At 24.3% G+C, this 21125-nt stretch overlaps 1 protein-coding gene across 1 annotated transcript in view; it reads left to right on the top strand.

Annotated features, from left to right (window-relative positions):
* The window catches only part of LOC107447255 (protein lin-28 homolog), a 75647-nt gene that overhangs the window by 29067 nt on the left and 25455 nt on the right, over window positions 1-21125 (top strand). The window contains exon 2 of the mRNA XM_016062129.4: window positions 19443-19564. Coding sequence (XP_015917615.1) covers window positions 19443-19564 — 122 coding nt within the window. The remainder of the gene's footprint in view (window positions 1-19442; window positions 19565-21125) is intronic.

Below are 21125 nucleotides of genomic sequence, written 5' to 3'. Positions count from 1 at the left end.
AAGTTTATATAACAGTTTGTAAGTAGTTTTCTGTCAAAGTTGTTTATATTCTAAAAACATTTTTAAAGTTACTTACACCACAAACCATGTAGATGTATTTCAAAGTTTAATTTCAATAAGTATTGATTTTGAAAAATTTTAATAACAACTTAAATTTATTTTATTTTTATAAGATTCAAACAAACCCGTATTTTTCTCTAATTTCTTAAACAGTTTATATTAAAACTACTTTTTTCCTTATATGAACTATACGCACAGTATTTTAATTATTTAAATAAGAATTAACTATTAGAAATAATTTAAAATTTTCCTGATTTTTTATGTACTTAAACTTTGACTAATGCGCTTAGATGATCAACTCGGTGCACATTTTTTTAAAAAGATTTTCACTGAAGCCTTTTTAAAATATCACTTTAAAAAAAATTAAACTTTAACTTTTGTAACTTAATATTTAAATCACTGTAATGAGAAATATTTTGCATAGAGTTAGCTTTGTATCGTTGATTTTTTATCACTAAAAACTTTGCACAAAAATTGCTCTATTTTGCAAAAGTTCTAAAACTAGTGGAAACTAACTAGAGGTAAAGTAACTAGTAGTAACTGGTAAGAAAGTAACTGATTTTGTGTATATTTCTGTACTAAGAATAACTGTTATTCAAGTATATGATAACAATTTTTTTTAATTTGCATTTCTAAAAAGTAACATATGATTTTTGTTTCATTACAACAATACTAAATCAGATTTATACTTTCTTAAAACAAATTTAGTAATTCCATAAAACAAGTTTATTTTTGTTAGTACATTAAGTACATATTTCAAGTTTTTTGTTTGAAAGAAAAACAAAAACACATAAATTTTTTCCAAGAGAAATGTTTATTACTTTTTCAAAATGTTTTAGTTTATTTTCAGAAAGTCTTCAAAATATGTTTATAAGTTGTGAGAATATCACTCCTTTTTGCACCAGCTTAGCAACACAAGTATATCAACAACATCTATACACATGTACAAATACGAGCAAAATGTGCCAACTTTAGATTATAATTATAAATGAAATATATATTTTCCTAAATTAACTAAAGAACCATGATTTCAATAGTTTTAAATGTGTATAAGTTTGTATTACAGTTTGTAAGTAGTTTTCTGTCAAAGTTGTATATATTCTAATAATACTTTTAAAGTTATTTACACCACAAACCATGTAAATATATTTCAAAATTTAATTTCAATAAGATTTTGAAGAATTTTAATAACAACTTAAAATTTTTTTTACTGTTATAAAATTCAAACAAACACGTATTTTTCTCTAATTTTTTAAACAGTTTATATTAAAACTACTTTTTTCCTTATATGAACTATGCGCACAGTATTTTAATTATTTAAATAAGAATTAGCTATTAGAAATAATTTAAATTTTTCTTGATTTTGTATGTACTTAAACTTTGACTATTGCGTTTAGGTGATCAACTCGGTGCACGTTTTTTCTAAAAGATTTTCACTGAAGCCTTTTTGAAATATCACTTTTTAGAACAAAAATTTGAACTTTAACTTTTGTAACTTAATATTAAAATCACTGTAATGAGAAATATTTTGCATAGAGTTAGCTTTGTATCTTTGATTTTTATTACTAAAATCCTTGAACTAGAGGAAACTAACTAGTGGTGAAATAATTAGTAGTAACTGGTAAAAAAGTAACTGATTTTGCGTATATTTCTGTATTAAGAATAACTGTTATTCAAGCATATTATAACAATTTTTTTTAATTTACATTACTAAAAAGTAACATACAATTTTTATTTCATTACAAAAATACTAAATCAGATTTATACTTTAAAGTATTGTAAACAACTTTAGAAGAGCTTTAAGTATTTTATAATGTATTCAGTTTTACAACATATTTTGCGAAATAATATTTATTAATTGTTTTCTATGAGTGTGTAACTTAAAACTTTACAAACTGAGTTAAATTAAGTAAAATCTTCACAATCATTTTATATCTAATTTTTTCATCATAAAGATTTGCATTAAGTATAAAAATTTTGCAAGCATTTCTACCCTACTATTAATTTTTTATATATGAATTTCAAAGGTTTTAATAAGTGTTATGCATGCTTATACATTTGTAATTTATCCCAAAACATTTGAATTCATCATTTTTGTCATCATTTTTGAATACATTTACACATTAATCATGTAATTCAAACATTTACATCACAAAAGTGTGTAAAAAGATTTTGAACAATATCCCACTAGTTTCTTTTGTTATAAAAGTTTGAATTTCAAATGACTTTAATCACACTTACGCATTTAAACAGAACTTAGTTATACTAAGATTTGAATTTCATAAATATTTAATCGTTTTTCACTAAGAGTATATTATTCATTTATTCTTGCCATTTGTATCACAAAAATGTTCAAAACTTTCTGAAAAGCTTTTAATATTTCAAAAAATTGTGATTTAATTTAATTTAATTTCAAAAATTCTTAAATTTTTTTTCTCATTTTAGCATTGTTCATTTTTTATAAACACTTAAAATTCAAAAGTATCTGATTATTCTTTTAAATATTTTTGAATTAAGAAATATTTATAACACAAATATTTGTATTAAAAAATTTTAAATTCGCAGATGTTAAACAACACGTATTTTTACTGTATTACTTTTTCAGAAAAATTCATCTTTAAAAAATTCTTAAACATTTTTATTCACATTACTAAATAATTTACTTTTCTGAAATTATTATTTACGAAAAATTTATAAGCATTCTTTAATGATTTATTATGTAATTCATTTATCTTTTGCATTACTTTTTGGAAAAGTATTCTGGTACCGTTATATTTTTTTCTAACTAATTACTTGTAGTCATTCAGAACAATTTTATTGCAAAAATTGGTAAAATATTCTTGGAAAAGCATACATTTTACTACCGATTTTAAAAACACAAACAAATAAATTCTAACTTATTATAAAAATGAAAACGTTTGAAATTTTTCATCACAATAATATGAAGAAAATACATAAAGAAAAATTAAGCAAGATGAAAAATTGACACAATTTAATTCAATTAACACAATTCGCATTCTCTATCACATATTATTTTTTTTACATAAAAACATATTTGATATCAATGTGATTATTTTACCATATTTCTATTTCTAAATTTGTTAGACAAAAATTTAAAGTTAATAGGAAATTTTAAAGAAAAACCCCACCCCATGATTTCTATTGCCCTTTTCCCTTTTTCAAATTATATCTATTAAAAAAAATACGATATAATATTTTTCAAATATGCGATAAAACCAAGCATTTTTTTGCGTGCTTTCAAGACATAACAGTAATAGTTTGAAAAATGTTCTTTTTTTTCCTTAATTTTATGATGTTACGTGAATTTTACGATTGAAATTTTACGATGTAATGTGACAAAATTTCAGACGCATTGATCTAATGTATAATTCTATTAACATACATAAGAGATGAACGTTTATCAAATACATATAGATAGATCAAAACTTTGTCGAAGTAGATAAACGTCTCGGTAAAAGAAATATATTAAAATTAAACATTTATGTAATTTTTTTAGTACTTATAAATGTTGGGTAAAAGTTTTAGTATCAAAAGTTTTAAATAGTATATTTGTTCTGAGTATGTGAGAGTATGACAGTTATCCATTTAAATAAAATATAGTTAGTTATTAAAGTTAGAATCAAAGTAAGAACATCTATTCCTTTTTTCAAGTATTTTAATACACCAAACTTGTTGTTAAGCATGTATATATTCGCTAAATACTTTGTTCACATAAAAAAATTTACAAACTAAACATCAGATTTATTCATGTTTATAAATAAGAAGAATAAATGAGAATGGTGAGTTTCTACATTAAAGTTCTTGAGTTCTTTCTTAATTTTCAAAAAGATTAATTTTAAAATACAAGATATTAACAGTTCTGATCTTTGCAATAAAATTAAAGTAGTTTTTGCTTGCAATTAAAAAATGTGTTATATTATTTCATTGTTTCTCTTTTACATCATTGAAGTAATGTGCAATATAGAGCTGAAAATTATTAATTTATAATAAAAAATATTTATTATTAAATTTATTATTAATTTATTATTAAAAATTTATGATTATCTTAATTTATGCAGTGATTAGTACATTTTTATTAAAATGAACTTGAATGAATTTGATAAGTAATTTCGTTAACTAATTCAGAAAAAAAAAACAACTGAAGTGATAAAATAAATGTTAAATAATGTTATCATAAACCAAACGAAGAGATGTCTTAGAACCAAATATGAACAATGAGAATCAATGAAAAAAATATTTACAAAAAATTGTCATTCAAGGGTTTTAAATAAAACCTATAAAATTCAGTACATGCTCTTTGAGCCTTTTTTTTTTCATTTTTTTTTTAATTATTGTAACAATTTGGATTTCATAATACAAAAAGAAGATAAAACAATTAAAACTATTTAAAGCTTATTTTTGATTGTATTTTAAAAGTGTGAAATATTCTATACATGTTACTAAAATTAGTGAAATAAGAAACACAATTTAGCTTTCTATTGTTTCTCAATGACCTTACTTATTATGAAATGCTCCTTATGGTTATTTTTAAAAAATAAAGTACACTTATACATTTGAAATTATTTACAGGTATTAATAATACTGTTACAATAATATTGTAAATGATAAGATAATTATTTAATAAGTAATTCATGCTTAATTGATTTTTTTAAACATTAAATTTTTAAGTGGGGCCTTCGAATTTTATTTGAAATTTTTATTAATTCTTAAATTTAGTTTCAATAATTAGAAACAAAATTAAAGTTTTGCAATTAATGTGGAAAAAAATTTCAGAAAACAGAAATATGCAACAACAATTATTAATGTATATACAACATGCATACAATTAGCTAGTTTTGCATTAGCAAATTATAGACAATTATATATATACAACAATGTATTTTTTAAAATCAAAATCAGAGCGCTAAACTTCCTATACAAAATCCATATACAATGATCTGAATGGCGTTCATAGGTAAAATTGTATAAGAACGTGAAGATTAGTTATTTTGTATTGATGTGTAGACAATTCGATAGCTCTTCAGAATTTTAATTACTAAGTTTAAAGAATCGTGCATGAAATTATTTTTTAATTGTACTTATATTTTTAAAACACTTTAAGTAAGTCTTATAACTTTTTTTGAGTTAAAAACACAAATTTTATGAAGAAAATCTTTCATATATTTCACAAAAATGTGTCAGAACATAACTCGTATTTTTAAAAAAAGCATTGTTTTAATGTCCGCGTGAAGTGAACTTTAGAAAAGGAAAAGCGATGCATCTGCATTAGTAATCTATATTCTTGCTATTTTATTATCGAATAATATATATTGCATAATGAATTTACTTTGAAATTTGAATAAGTTTTTACATTCGATTCTCCTCTTCAAAAAAATAAATAAACAAATAAAAAAAACAGTACCTTTACAGTACTTATCCCCTTTTATATATATATATATATATATATATATATATATATATATATATATATATAGTATATATACATATATGTATATACCTATGAAAGATATAAGAAGATTTCTCCCTCATTAAAATTAGTTCAAGGTTTAGTGATAAAATACGTGCTTTGAGCGATGTTTTTATGCAAATTTAATTTGAGGCAACAATATTAAGGTGTCCAGCTGTACTATGTTACCCCTTACGTTGCACCATAAAACCACTTTTTCATTACGGATTAAATAACGGTAAAAAGTACCAACACCCAGGTGAATAGTACTTTTGTACTCTAAAATGTTACGAAGCAAAAATATTATGTACCGTAGTTTTTAAATATCTAGTAATATTTATGGGCAATTCCATGAAAAAGGGGAAAAGCATTGGAAAATTCAAATAAGAATAATGTTATCATTTTGGATGTTTTCTGAATTAAAAAGGTTTGAAGTTTGATAATTTATAGTTATTTTTTTTGAGAATTTAGTTTTTTAGTGTTGGTAACCCATTGAACATTGGCATTTACTTGTTCTGATTTGGGTGAAAAACATGGTCAGTTTTTGAAAATCAGTAAGTTAACATTATTTTAATTTCAAAATGTTCCAAAGAATAAATATTGTTTATTACACTTAATAGAAATATTGTGCAGTGTTAAAATAAGTTTTGTTGTTAAATTCACATAATTATATAAATTTCAACTGAACATTAATGCATGTAACGTAAGTTACCAAAAACTAGAAAAAGTTTTTGTGTGTAAAAAAGAAGAAGTGATACAAAAGTAAGAATAATATTTTTTCTTCCTTAGAGGCTAACACTAAATAAGTAGGAATAGTTTTCTTTTCAAATATTACTTATTAATTGTTTTGTGCCCCATTCAATATGCGTAACGTAAGTTACTGACATGCATGCAATGTAAGTTACCAATGTGAAATGAGTTTATTCCTCTTGAAAATTGGCATACAAACTAAATAAGATGTATCCAGTTACAATACCAAAGTTTAAATAAATTATCACTGCCTTAAGATATTAATTTTAGTGATTTTTTTTCTCATAGAAAATTATTATTTTTGATATGTTCAATTTTATCTATAAAAATACTGGAGCTATTTGGAATATATATATATTTTGAAGAATATTGAAAACTATTTAAAACATTTATTTATTTAGAAAAATACTGAAAATTATTTTGAATGTCATCTATTTAAAAATATATTTAAATTATTTAGAGTACACAAATAGGAAATCAAAACTAATATAAAACTTTGAAATACATATTATTAAAATTGAAATCTAACCAGTAAAAAAATTTGGAAATATATTTCTAAGTATAAATTTTTTTCAAATAAAGTAAAAAAAATATCTAAAAAAAGTTACTACTTAAAATATGACAATTAATATAAATATAATTCACTTTTGGCGTATTTTTAACTTTTTTTAAATTTCATCGATATCTATGAACAAGTAGTTGTACAGCTGTTAAAATAAAGGAAATTTATAATTTATAATTATCTTATTACTAATATGTAATATTATTATCAATTTTAGAGGGCTACGCCTATTTATTTATAGCTAGGTACAACCGGATAAACAAGTCCTAAATTTTCAAAGATTTCTTAGATTCGAGCAATTTAATAATTTTTTTGCATCAAAATATCTTTAAGTAAGCGAGTAATAGTGTATAATAAATTAAATGTTTATTTCAACACAATCAAAGAAAGATCCTCAAGTTGAAAAACTATTATTTACATGCGAATAATTATTATAGTACATTAATTAAATGTAATTATTTAAAATCAGACCATTTTTAGAGATTCTTTGGAGTCCTAATCATTTAATTAAAAAGTAAAAATTCCTTTCCGGTAAATGCAAAGTTCTCTAGTCTACAAACAAATTAAAAAAATATCTAATTTCATTTGAATAAATATCCAGATAAATTTGACTCTGATTCAGTTCCACAGTGCGATTCGTAATCGCTTTCTTTATTAATTTTTCTTGTTTTCTAGCTAAACTATTGGAGTTATGTCTTCAAGAGTAAATAAAGAACGAGAAGAATATGTTTATTCAGATAAAGAGCGTTTTTATGTTTGAATTTAAATAGTCTAGAACACTTATAAATTTTTTTTTATACCCATCGTTGAATAGCCGACCCAAATCTGAATTTACGTCTGCCAATGTTCAACTCTGTAGCCCTGTAATTTCGAACCTAATTCAGAAGACAAGAAAACTCGTGGATCAAGTATTGGGAAAAATTTGCCTTACTGCAGGGCTTTTATTGATGGAACTAATTAGCATTTGAGTAACATGAAGAAGAAAACCACGAAAAACTCTCCTGGTTATTCCGACCGCAAGTGCACTCCAACTTCTCATCTGGATACCACTGACGATATTTTTCAACAATGTGGTCAGTGCGAGTCGGATGTAGAATTCGTTGGGATTCGAACCAGGGACACCTCATTGAAAAAAGAGCGCTCTATCCTCTGAGTCAGATCTGATGAACACTTATTAATTAGCATATCTTTGATGGGTTTTGCAAGTCATGAAGGTAGAAATTTGGTACTTGGACACGATCATTAAATCAAAAGTTATTTAAGGAATATTTTCGCAATATATATTATTGCAAATAAATTAATAACAAAACTCGTCGTTTGCAACTTTTTCTTATAAAATAAAGCTTACGGTAACCATATCTCATTCATAACTTAAATTTTATTTCCCTTCTAAGTTTATTAAATTTAACTATAACTCGCCTCTTGTGACGTGTACACGTGTTTTCTACACTGAACAGTTGTTAGCACTTGAAATTTAAAGCCGCTAGTGCAGTATTGAACCCTGAGAACTTGTCGCGTTGTAAAATTTTTTGTGGTGTAAACGCGGACAGTGGATTTTTTTTTCTGGCTGTTTCGGGGGTGGGGTGTAGGTTCATTGGACCCATTGGTAGGTCGTTCAACTCTAGAGCACGTGCAAAAAGATGGCAGACGTTGTGGGGGAGTGACAATAGGGAATCTGCTTGATTCGGGACCCCTACCCCACCGTGAGTTTTTGCAACCCATCTCTGTTTTCTATCTTTTTAAACTAACCAGTCGTTCCCCAAAAACTTTTCTCTCTCTTTGGATACAATTAAAATCAGAAAAAGGAAGAAAAAAAATACTAAAATATCTGTTTTGCAAAAATTTTTCAAATTTGTGAAAGCATAAATTGTGCATTTATTAAGATATTCCCCAATAAAAACCAGAAATTGTCAAGAGTATTCTAAAATTAGAAAATACAAATTCATCAAATGGATTTATATAAAGTATTATATAAAGTATACGTAATAAGGATTTGCAAATAATAATAGTTACTCATTCGTTCTACATATATTTTTTCCTTTTTTCATGTTACAATTTTTTAAAAAAAATGTTTTTAGTTTTTAATTTTTTTCATAAATTTGCGGAAAAAAAATTCGATGCTTATTATGGAGTTTAAAAGTAAATTAACTTCAAAATGAGAAATTTGTCAGACAAAACTAAAAAAAAATATTTTTTGAACTACAAGGTAAGGAAATAAAGAAGAAATCACCTAACATTGTAATTTGATCGTGTGAATATTCTTTTATTATGCTTTTATTAATACAATACGTGATTATGCTTTTATTAATACAATACACACATTAAAAATTTATTATAATAGAACACAGAACCCACTAAATAATGTAAAAACTAAGCATTCGGAAATTCTGGCTCGTATTATCACAGATTTAGTAGAAAAAAAATACAAAACTGAAAAGTAAATTTAAACGAATAAATGTTTTTATACGTTTAAATTCCATTCTCTAAGGTATCAAGTTAAAATGACTTAAAGTTCATCATGTAGTATAAAACCTCTTTTTATTATCAAATTTTTAAAAATTATTACCAAAAAATTTTTGGGTAAGAATTACCGAGTTTTATAGTGTGCATATTGCCCCCGAAACAGGGTGCATTTTACCAAATTCTGTTAGTTTTGATTATACTTTATTTTTCAGTGCTCTAAGCAAACTTTGATTTTATTTAAACTATTTAATGAGAAAAATTAAGTTTAATGATTCAATTTATAGGATTTATTTATTTTAATTTCTGTTGAAATGAATTTAATAAAAAATTTAGGAATGTGTCCAATCTTTAATCTAAATATTTTTTTTAAATAATTTACTCCAGTACAGGTGCAGAAAACAAATGTTTGGGTTTATATTATTTTGGATTTCTTATTTTTCAATTTTCCATTATTTTTATTGTTTAATATTATTTAGTTTTTGAACTTTAAAAAATACTGAATTTTTCGTTTTCTAAACTACACGTGACCAAATCATTACATGAGTTGCCTGCTTTTCAAAGCTTTATTTCCATTAAAAGACGTACTTTTCGAAAAATCTGTAATTTGAACTTTTGAACTTTTCTTCATAATAATCTTTTCATTTGCTTTCAATAACAATTTTTTAAAAGTATTTGTTTCAGTAATTAGTTTAATACTAGTGTTGCCAAAGAATTTATAAAATTTTGCCTCTGTATGTAGGACTGTTTACATATGAAATTATGAAAGAAATGTTTTTTTTTCCAATCCAATTTTACATTAAAATCATGTTTTTGAGAAAAATAGGTTTTAAAAATTTGCATATTTTAAGTTCCGATTCAGGCACATTATCCCAACACAATTTTATGGGCCAGTTTTTCTACGTCGTTTTAAGACAAAATGTATATATATATATATATATATATATATATATATATATATATATATATATATATATATATATATATATATATATATATATATATATATATATATATATATATATATATATATATATATATATATATATATATATATATATATATATATATATATATATATATATATATATATATATATATATATATATATATATATATATATATATATATATATATATATATATATATATATATATATATATATATATATATATATATATATATATATATATATATATATATATATATATATATATATATATATATGTGTGTGTGTGTGTGTTTTAAAACAATAAATACACATCTAAATAGAAGTATTTAAACTTTTCTATTTAACGATTCTAAATAGAAAATATTTTACACACCTTAACTCCTTTAAAAATCTTGTTTTCTTCAGCAGTTAATATTAATTCTGCACACTGAGAAAAAAAGTATGGTCAAAACTACCTGAATGTAGTAAAATTTACCGTTATTCTGGCTTTCTGAGAACACCAAAAATCATGGTTAATTTTACTGAAGCGCTTTGGTAAGGATTTTGGTAATTAACAAAAAAATATAGTTTAATTATGGTTGTTAAAATTTGGTAATTTTATCATGATACCTTAGAGAGCATGGCATAAAAATCATTTATTTGATTAAATATACTTTTAAGTTTGTGTTTGTTACTAAATGGAACTAATAGGTACTGTAATTCTGAAAAACAAAATTTCCGATAAACCGTTACCGTAAGAACGGAAAAATTATCAAATGAATGGTTTAAATACTGTATATTTTGGTTTTAATAACCAGAATAGGTTAGTATTATTATTATTGTTTTACTTGAAATATCTTAACTATACAGTACGGTAATTTTACTAGAATGTTTTTCTCCTTGTAGAAAATTTTTTACTTCAAGTTTTCATGATACGGTTTACATTTTCATAAAATAATTCTGAATCCGTTGGGAGGATTTTTTTGGACAGCATGAAATTAAAGTGGGTGATCATTAAGAAGGCAACTGTACCAATCGGTACCATTGCGGTAAAAAGGGTTAAAACCGTTTATAATTGTAAGATTTGTAATATAATAAAGAGTTAATCGAAGTATCTTTTTTAATAAAAGTTACACAGAATAAAATATAGATATGTTTAATTACAATACTTAACCTATGTATTTACTTAAAAACAAGTAAGAATAGAAAAATATAATAGTATTGGTTATTTGACGTATGTTTGTACAACTAAATATGTATCTTACGCATCAGGTTTGTGTATATTTAAATTTACTAGATACTGTAACAGAGTTAATTCAATTAATATGTATTAGCAAGAAAAAGGAATAAAAAGAATCAGGAATAAAAAGAATAAAGAATGCGAAGAATAAAGAATACGAAGAATAAAGAATAAAAAGAATAAATAATAAAAAAATAAAGAATAAAAAGAATAAAGAATAAAATGAATAAAGAATAAAATGAATAAAGAATAAAAAGAATAATTAATAAAAAGAATTAAAGAAATAGGTAATTTGTTTCAAACTAATTTTATTAGTTACAAAGATGTTTTGAAAATTTATCATAACTCTTTTATTGCTAAGCTCTTTTTAGAAACGCTTGCAAAAAGCTTTTAATTTTTTCTCGGAATAAATAAGAAATAAATTATTTTTTAGTAATTCATTTATTTTAAATTTGAATAAAGAACAGCATGTCTCAGGTATTCATATGATGATTCATATGTAATTCATATGATGTTGCAGCCTTTTTTTGTTTTTAAGTTAGATTCGAAAGCAGTGTTTTGCAATTGCAAGAAGAAAAATGTTTAAAAAAAAACGCAATGCTTCCCTGTATCACTAATTTAAAGATATTTAAATTTAAGTTAGATTTTTATTTCGAATTTAAGGCTAAATTTATCAACTGTTTTGCAATTATTTAAGTAAGTTTTATAAGTAAGTTTTTTAATAAGTAAGTTCTATTATTATTAAAAGCTTATGTTACTGTTATGTTATATTTATGTGCAGTCAACACGTGCATTCATAATTAATGCAAAATTATAAATAAATTTTTGAAAATATTTTTTTGAATTATTACTAATCTCTGATCTTAGTATAATCTATTATTACTAATCATTACTGATCTTTGAATTATTACTACGTTATGGTTAAATTTTAAAAAAACTTGTTTTTTTCTTGTTTTTACCAAATTTTTGGTGATGTTTTCTATAAACTACTAAAAAAATAATACTACGCCTAAGGCATCGACTATTGCCAGAGTTCAGTATTTATAAACACTGTAGAGCAAATGAACTTAAAAAATAATGATTTATGACTAAGTTATGTGAGTTATGAAAAGGGTAGTTTCTTGATAAGTTTCGACTACTATTCAACCTCTTTATATATGCATTTTCTTATTATTTTTTATTTATTTATTTATTTTAAAATTTCAATGTATTAGTATGTTTTAGTACTTAACCCATATATTCTAAAGTGAAACTTTCAAAATTCGGTTTCGAAGACAATCGGGTGCCTTAACACACAAAATATTAAAAAAAAAAAAAAACCCCAGACAGTAGAGAGTTAAAAAAAAGTTTACACACGTATTGAAAATATTCAGCATGAAGTTATTGATCAATAATATTTAAACCTAAGACCTAGAAGAGATTGGTGAAAATCTGACTTGAAGCTATTTACGAACTAGTTTTTTTTTTAAAAAAAATTTGTTTGTAAAACAATTCGTTATTTATTCTAACAATTAGAAGTCTTTTACTTTATATTATTAATTCAAATCAGAAAATTAATAATTTAACTAAATAATAAATTGTTTTACTTCAAACTATACACAAATGGTGAATAAATTTTTTTACAATGTTTAATGTCGGCATATTAATTCAAATCAAATAATTTCTAATTGTTGAAAAAATTTCAAATAGCTTTACCAAAAATATAAAAAAGGAGTACTTTTTTAACTCTGGCTGATTTCGATTATTAAAATAAATCAAATGATTTCTACATTTTAAGCTGAACAATAATTTGTTTTATTTCAAAACACAAAAAAGAACGAATATATTTTTTACGTTGATTCCGATTGTTAACTTTAATCAAATGATTTCTAATTTTAGAAAAAAAAATATTAAAACATTTTATTTTAAAATGCAGAAGAAAGAGAGAATTTTTTTGAAAGTTCTTTGATTTCGATTGTTATTTAAATCGGGTAATATCTGATTGGTAAAAATTTTTTGAATTGTTTTATTTTAAAATATGAAAAAAATAATTTGTTTATTTTTACTTTTTCAAAGGTTGATCACTAAAAAAAAATCAAAGTTTTCTAATTGTTGAAAAAAAAATTGAATGGTTTTCCTTAAAAACGTAAAAAAAAGAGCATGTATTTTTTTATTGTTAATCTAAATAAAAGGATTTCTAATTGTGGAAGAAATATTGAATTGTTTAATTTTGTTAAAAAAAATAACAAGTATATTTTTTAGCTTTGTTTGATTTTGATTATTCAACTAAATCTAAAGTTTTTTAATTGCTGAAAAATACGTTATTGTTAAACGTTATTGTTAAAATACGTTAAGGATACGAAATTGTTTTCCTTAAAAATTTAAAAAAGTAATGAATATATATTTTTAACGTTGTTTGATTTCGATTGTTAATCTAAAATTAAAGGATTTATAGTTGTAGAAGAAGTAATGAATTGCTTTACTTTGTAAAAGAAAAGGAACGAGTATGTTTTTTAACGTTGTCTGATTTTGAATATTATACTAAATCAAAGGTTATCTAATTGTTAAGAAAGTATCAAAATGTTTTCCTTAAAAATGTATAACGAGTATATTTATAATGCATAGGATTAATAATGTATACGAGTATATAAGTAATGAGTATATTTTTTAACGTTGTCTGATTTCAATCATTAAACTAAATCAAAGGTTTTCTAATTGTTAAGAAACATGGAATTGTTTTTCTTAAAAATGTGAAAAAAAGTAACAAATATATATTTTTAACTTTAACTGATTTCGATTGTTTAATCTAAACCAAAGGATTTATAATTGTTAAATTCTTTTCCTTTGTAAAAAAAAAAAGAAAAAAAAGAACGAGTACATTTTTTAACATTGCTGATTTCAATTACTAAACTAAATCAACGGATTTCTAAATGAAGAATTAATATTGAATTGCTTTACTTTGTAAGAAATAGAACGAGTATATTTTTAACGTTGTCTGATTTTGATTATTCGTCTATATCGAAACAATTTAAATTTTTAAAAATAATAATAATATGTTTTGAAGAAATATCATTTTATTGGCTATTGTTCATTTTTTTCCAATAACTTTATACTGTAAATAATAATTTAATAAAATGATTTAAAATGGCTATGTCACAAGTATGTTGACCAGATTTAAAATATTTTATATGCCACTGACTATAATTTCAGTCTGTATCATAAAGTGATGATTTTTAATGTTTACACACTTATAAATTTTCGCGTGTAGGGAGCCACAACATCATTCAAATTTGTTGCAATATTTATATGGGGCTTAGTTGAACCATTATTTTAACTATAATATGCGGTTCAATTTCGCATCATATTAGTTGAATTAATAGTTGGTTTGTAATATAAGTTTAATAATTGGTTTAATATAAGTTTATAATAGCGATTAGATTAACTGATATATCAATTTTTTGATTTCTGCATTCTCTTCTCTTTTTTGCCATTATTTCTTTTCTTTATACACTCGCTATATAAAGAATCATCTACGCATAGAATATCGTCCGTGAAAATGGCTTCAATCGCGAAGACAGTGAAATCTATTCCTAAAATATAATTTGAACAATCTTAAAAAAATAATTTCCATAAAAAAAAAAAAACAAAAAAAAAAAAACAAAAAAAAAATAACCTCTGAATAAATTTAAAAACTGTTTTCGTAAAAACAAACTATCATAGAAGCGAAAAAAATCTCCATTTTCATATTAAATGAATTAATGCTTTTAATGAATTAATGCTTTTAAATGAATTAAGAAAGAAGGATATAATTTCGTTCTACTAAAAAAAAAAAATCATGAATATATATATTTATATGTATCAAAGAAAGTAAATTAATTTATTTGGCGTTAAATATAACAGGAAAAACTTAATCTTTCATAAATACCCCCATTTTTTTTAGCCCTGAAGCAAACACATAGTTTCAAAGAAAAATTATTCAAATCCCTAATCTATGTTTAAAATAAATCAGAATAAAATCAGTAAGTTTCGTAAAAACATTGAAAGTAAGTTTATGTATACATATATAAAAAAGTAAAGGTCGATTCTGACGTTTTTAAGGAAGTAAAAAGCAGCTGAAAAATGAAAGTGAAAATGAATATTCAAAAAAATGAAAATGGAAATAGAATAGACTCGTGCCGTAAAGGAGGGCCTCCTTTTATTCTATTCCCCCAACTAACCATACTCCCCCCATGTACTTAGGATAAAACCTTCAATTCGAGGTGAGCTTGAACTAAGAATTCGCGGGTGTTAAAGATTTCCTCTTTTTTTGTATAGAAGTGTCAAATGATGATAGTTTATTCAAATAATGTATGCATTGTTGCATGCTTCTAAATTTTTTGTTCTAATCCTTGTTTTTTTTCTCCGTTTAATAAGAACAATAACTAATAAAAATTGTAACCACTGTAAAAAGAAACCGTAAACTTTACGGTTTTAAACCAGCCGCTGTGTTGGTTGGGCAGAACCGTGAAATTTATGAAGTAAATTCGTAGCCTCAATGCTTTTAGTACCATATAAGAACAAGTTTTTTCTCAAAAATTCCGTAGAAAAAGAGTAATCAGATTGGTTTTTTTTCCACCGGAAAAAACAAGTTTTTAAAACAAAAATAAATTTGACATCTCAACAGTTTATTATCATATGGGAGCAAGTTTTCTCTGTGAAAGTTACGAAGTAAATCTGTACTCGCACCAGATGTGAATTTTTTATATCAGCAGCATTGGCATCGACCAGTCGTTGCTGGGATTCGAACTCGGTCCCTTCATGGAGAGGTGCACGCTTCGTCCCCTGAGGCACTGTTTTTTTAGGAAAAAACTGTGATAGTGAGAATCTCGTTTCGCATTAATTTGACAATAAAGTTGAATCTCAATTTCATTTATACGATGTCTAAAAACATAAAACAATTATCGAAAAAAAAAAAGACCAAGTATAGAAAATAATTGTAAAATGATTGAAAGAAAGGAAAAATTATAATACGAAAAGCGAAACTGCATGACTAAAATTAAAATTTCGGCTGACACTTTTAATCCGCTTGTGATTAGCTTGAAACACGGAGAAAACCGTTTTGTTAACAAAACGGGTTTAAACCGTTGAATATACGGAGAAATTCCGAAAATCAACGGGAATTTTCTACAGCGATAAAACAATCATCGTTGGCCTTGGATTTATAAATTTTTATCAAAATTTTGCAATCTATTTCAAAAATGATCTTTTAATTTTTAATTATCCAATTTTTTACTTGAATTTAAATAATTTATCCCCCGAATTTACTTTTTGAAAGAATCTTTCAAGATTCCTTACATTAAAAAAATAACTATGAAAATTGAAAATTCTCTGAAGGATTTAAAAATTTGTTAAAAGAAAAGAAAATGCATTAAAAAGATTTCAGAATTAGTTTTTTTAAAATTAATTTTTGAAATTGAATGGGGTGGTCTAGTAAATATAAAGAAACTGAAATTTTTAAATTCGTAACTTATTAATTTTTATCATAGTAAAATTCATTACTTAGGAAAAAAAAACACTGTTATTACAGGTTTTTTCTTCTAAGTAATCTTAAAACCTTCTCAGGGATCACCTTTTCACCTTTTCAGGGAAAAAACAATAATATTGAATACAATAATTATTAAGATGAATTTCACTTTAAAAGAAATTATAAATTGAATGTTCCAAATTATGGTAATTGTTGATTATTTTAATATTTCATACATGCCTGTTAGAAAACTAAAGATATGAAGCATGTTTATTTTATGTAAGCACTTGAGATTAGGTCTTAATATATATGGCAGGACTCAAAATTTTTAAATGCCCGGTCAGGTATGTTAATCTACAAAGAACATGCCAGAATGTAAAGTTAACGTGTCTTAAAACATTTTTCATAGAATGAATGAATATCCAGTATAAAAAATATTTTTACTACGTAATCCCTTTCACCTAATAGAGAAAAAAAATAACTGTAGAAATACGAATATCAAATAAAACCGGATTTCGAGTCAGTCTTATAGATGAGAAAAAAATAACCTGCTCTTGCACTATCAATTTTTTTAAAGAAGTTAAATTATTTAAATGATATCGCTCTTGCTTTTGCTTCTACATTTAAATTAAAAATTTTATGTATTTTTTTTATTCGAAATAATTAGAGCAGACTTTTTTAAAATAAAAGTAATATTCTTTTTTAAAATAAAATTAATCAAAATACACGTAAAAAAATTCTGGTAAAATTACCGTATTGCATGGTAATGACACTTCTGGAAAAAATAACCATAATTCTGGTTCATAAAACCAAAATATACGGTATTTAAACCACACATTGTTAATTTTTACTTTCATATAGTAATGATTTAACGGAAATTTCGGTTTTCAAAATAATAATTTCTATTACCACATAATTCGTAAAAAATACAAATCGTAAATGTAAAGTTTACCGAATAAATGGCTTATAAACCATGCTCTAAGGTATCATGATAAAATTACCAAATTTTACCACGTTTTCCAAATTTTATCACGTATTATGAAACAATATTTTATTGTTAATTTTATCCAAATCATAATTTCAGAGCTTCGGTACAAATTACAGAGCTTCTAGGTGTTCCCATGGAGCCAAAAACATGGTTAATTTAACCATAGCCTGGTTGTTTTGACCATACTTTTTTTCTCAGTGTAGGGACAAATAAGTAGACCCTAAGTTTGTTTTAAAAACTCTTTATTTATGATCAAAACTTGAGGCATGTGCTTAATAACTATTTTAGTGTATTTAAGATTATAAATTTCGTGCTCGACTGGGCTGTGGGAAGATAAAAATTTCATCCCCGACTGATATTTAAACAAACACGTTGGGTAATATAAATTTCAAGCCCTGATATATTTTTATAATAAAAATGTAACATTTCTTTTCCAACTATTTTAATTTTTATATTCCTAAAAAGACAAGTAAAACATTTCTAAGAAACTTCCATTTTTAGTGAACTATTCATTCCACGTTTGCCCTCTTGTTTTGAATCGGAAATATATTTTTAAGATTTTAAAGAAGAAATTTTTTCTTTGAATCAAATTTTCTATTTTTTCCCCGTTAAAATTTCCTATCTCAAAAAGATCTATGATGCAAGATTGATAAGCTTCTCTACTTTTTAGTTAAAAGAAAGCGAAACTAGGATTTATACGATTATTTTTTTCCTTGTAAAAATAAAGTTGACTTGAAACATTCAGCTTGAATTAAAATTCTAGCTGGGTATTGATAAAATTTTTTTTAAAAGTTGTTTATAGGGAAAGAAATTTAAAATGAAAAACACAGTGCGTCCATATGCGCAGAAGTAACAAGTAGAGATATTTAAGTTGAAGAAGAGTTTTTTAAATAAAAGAAAAAAAACTTTAAAAGTAACAAGTAAAGGGTACATACAAAAGTATATTTACAAAGAAGAAAAAGCAATAAATAAAATGTATGCACAAAAACAGAATTAAAGAAAAAGAGGATTGGTAAAAAAAATACATGTGAAAGTAACTTACAAAGAAGAAAGGTAACGAACAAAAAATTACATGAGAAAGTACATTTACAGAAAAGTAACGAGTAATAATGTGCTAGTTTTTTTAAATAAAATTTTTAATCCACATGCAATACGTGTTACAGATAAACAAACACAAAATATAAATAAATAAAAACTATAAGAGTGTAAAATTAAATAAAAAATGAAACTACATACACTTTAAAAAAATTAAGTTTACCCGAACACCAATAAATAGTGCAACTACTTTACACCAAATGTTTTAAAGTAATGACGTTTCACCACTCCACTTTCGTGCAGATTAGTTGCCACTATTTTTGGTGTTGAGATACACAAACATTCTTTTTTACAATGTATTCATACTTATTGATCATTATTATTTGCTTGATTGAAACATTTCTGTATATCAGTGTTACCAAAAAGTAACTAAAGTTACCTGTTAAATGTATTTGTTTATTGTACAGGAGTGTCTTCGGAAGGGGCGTTGGCATCCCGTAGGAGAGGTAGATGCAAGTGGTTCAATGTGGCCAAAGGATGGGGTTTCATTACGCCTGTGGACGGGGGACCTGACGTCTTTGTGCACCAAGTAATCTTCTTCATCTTACATCCCTGTATCTTTAAGAATTAACTCATTTAAATTCATAAATATAAATATTTTAATTGTAGCTACATTTAAGTTTTTACCACCGTATTAACATTCTTAAATTTCCAGTCACAGATGTATTTAAATTATTTAAAAGGATAAATAAATTAATTGTTAACTGTAGTTATTGTAAGATTTTCAGTGTAAGATTATTCGAATTTCTGATTGAATTTATATTCAAATTTCTGCAATGGATTTACAGTTTTAAATTTCAAGCAACAATCGCATTTATCTTATTACACAGTTGTAGGTATTTTTTTAAAAGAAATCTCTATTTATATTTCTGAAACTGATTTATATTTTTACTGGATAAATGAATTAATTGTTAACTGTAGCTATTGTAAGATTTTCAGTGCAAGCTTATTCAAATTTCTAATTGAATTTATATTCAACATTTTGATATGGATTTACAGTTTTAAATTTCAAACAATAATCGCATTTATCTTATTACATAGTTGTAGGTATTATTTTAAAAAAAAACTTTATTTATATTTCTGAAACTGATTTATATTTTTAATGGATCTTATTTTGTATTTCCGAAACTGGTTTATATTTTTAAATTTTGAACTGGCGCAGTATTGAAATTATTAGTTATAGAAATCTAGATGAATATTAAAATTATATTAAATGATTTAAGCCTTTAAATTTCAAACAGGAACCGTATTTAAATTTTCATTGACTGTTAAATTTCTGGCTGCATCTGTATTTAAATTTCTATTGTTATATTAAAATTCTTAAATTTTCAATTACAGTCACTTTTAAGAAAATTAATCTTCATTAACATTTGAATTTCTAATCGTAGATTTTTAATTATAATTTCTAATTGTTTATATTTATATTTATAGACAGCTTAAATTTCCGTAAATAAGTTCAAATTTTTTCATTTCAAACTGCTATCATATTCCGTTATATTATTGTGATTACACCTGTAAAAAATGTGGTATATCAGATTTTTTGTTCCGTAACATGTTCCGGTAAAAATGGATATTCGGGTACCTACCGTAATTTGATCCAGAATTTTTCAGAGTGTGGATGTTTGGGCGGATAATGCTTACACGTCATATGAAAAGTGTTTCAGAATAATGTTTGACGGAGAAAAAATCCCTTTCCAGAGTTTTTAAACAGTTAAAAAAAGTCATGTTTTATCTAAGTCATTAAGTCATATTTATTAAAAGTCACAAAAAAGGCATATTTTATCCGGTTATTTTTTGCCACCAACGATTCCAGATGATGTTTTATTTTCAATATTTTAACACAATATCCATTACATATTGAAGGTCTGTTTAAATTTGACATAAACGTTTAAAAAAACACCTGTTACTTTTTCTTTTTTTAGTGGAGTATCAGAAAATATTCAATCAAAGCTTGCTTCTCTCCCTTAGAGGCTTTTAGGGGGTTGGGAGCATCCGAAGACTAAAAAGTGGTCTCATAAATTTCAACAAACTATTTATTATCAAACTGAAAGATAATTATCTCATTGAAAAATTGATTGCAGCCTCGTGCC

The sequence above is a fragment of the Parasteatoda tepidariorum genome, chromosome 1 (assembly GCF_982258835.1).
Source record: "Parasteatoda tepidariorum strain Cologne lab strain chromosome 1, Ptep-v5.0, whole genome shotgun sequence".
Lineage (NCBI taxonomy): Eukaryota > Metazoa > Arthropoda > Arachnida > Araneae > Theridiidae > Parasteatoda > Parasteatoda tepidariorum.
This window is presented reverse-complemented; position numbering and strand designations above follow the sequence as displayed.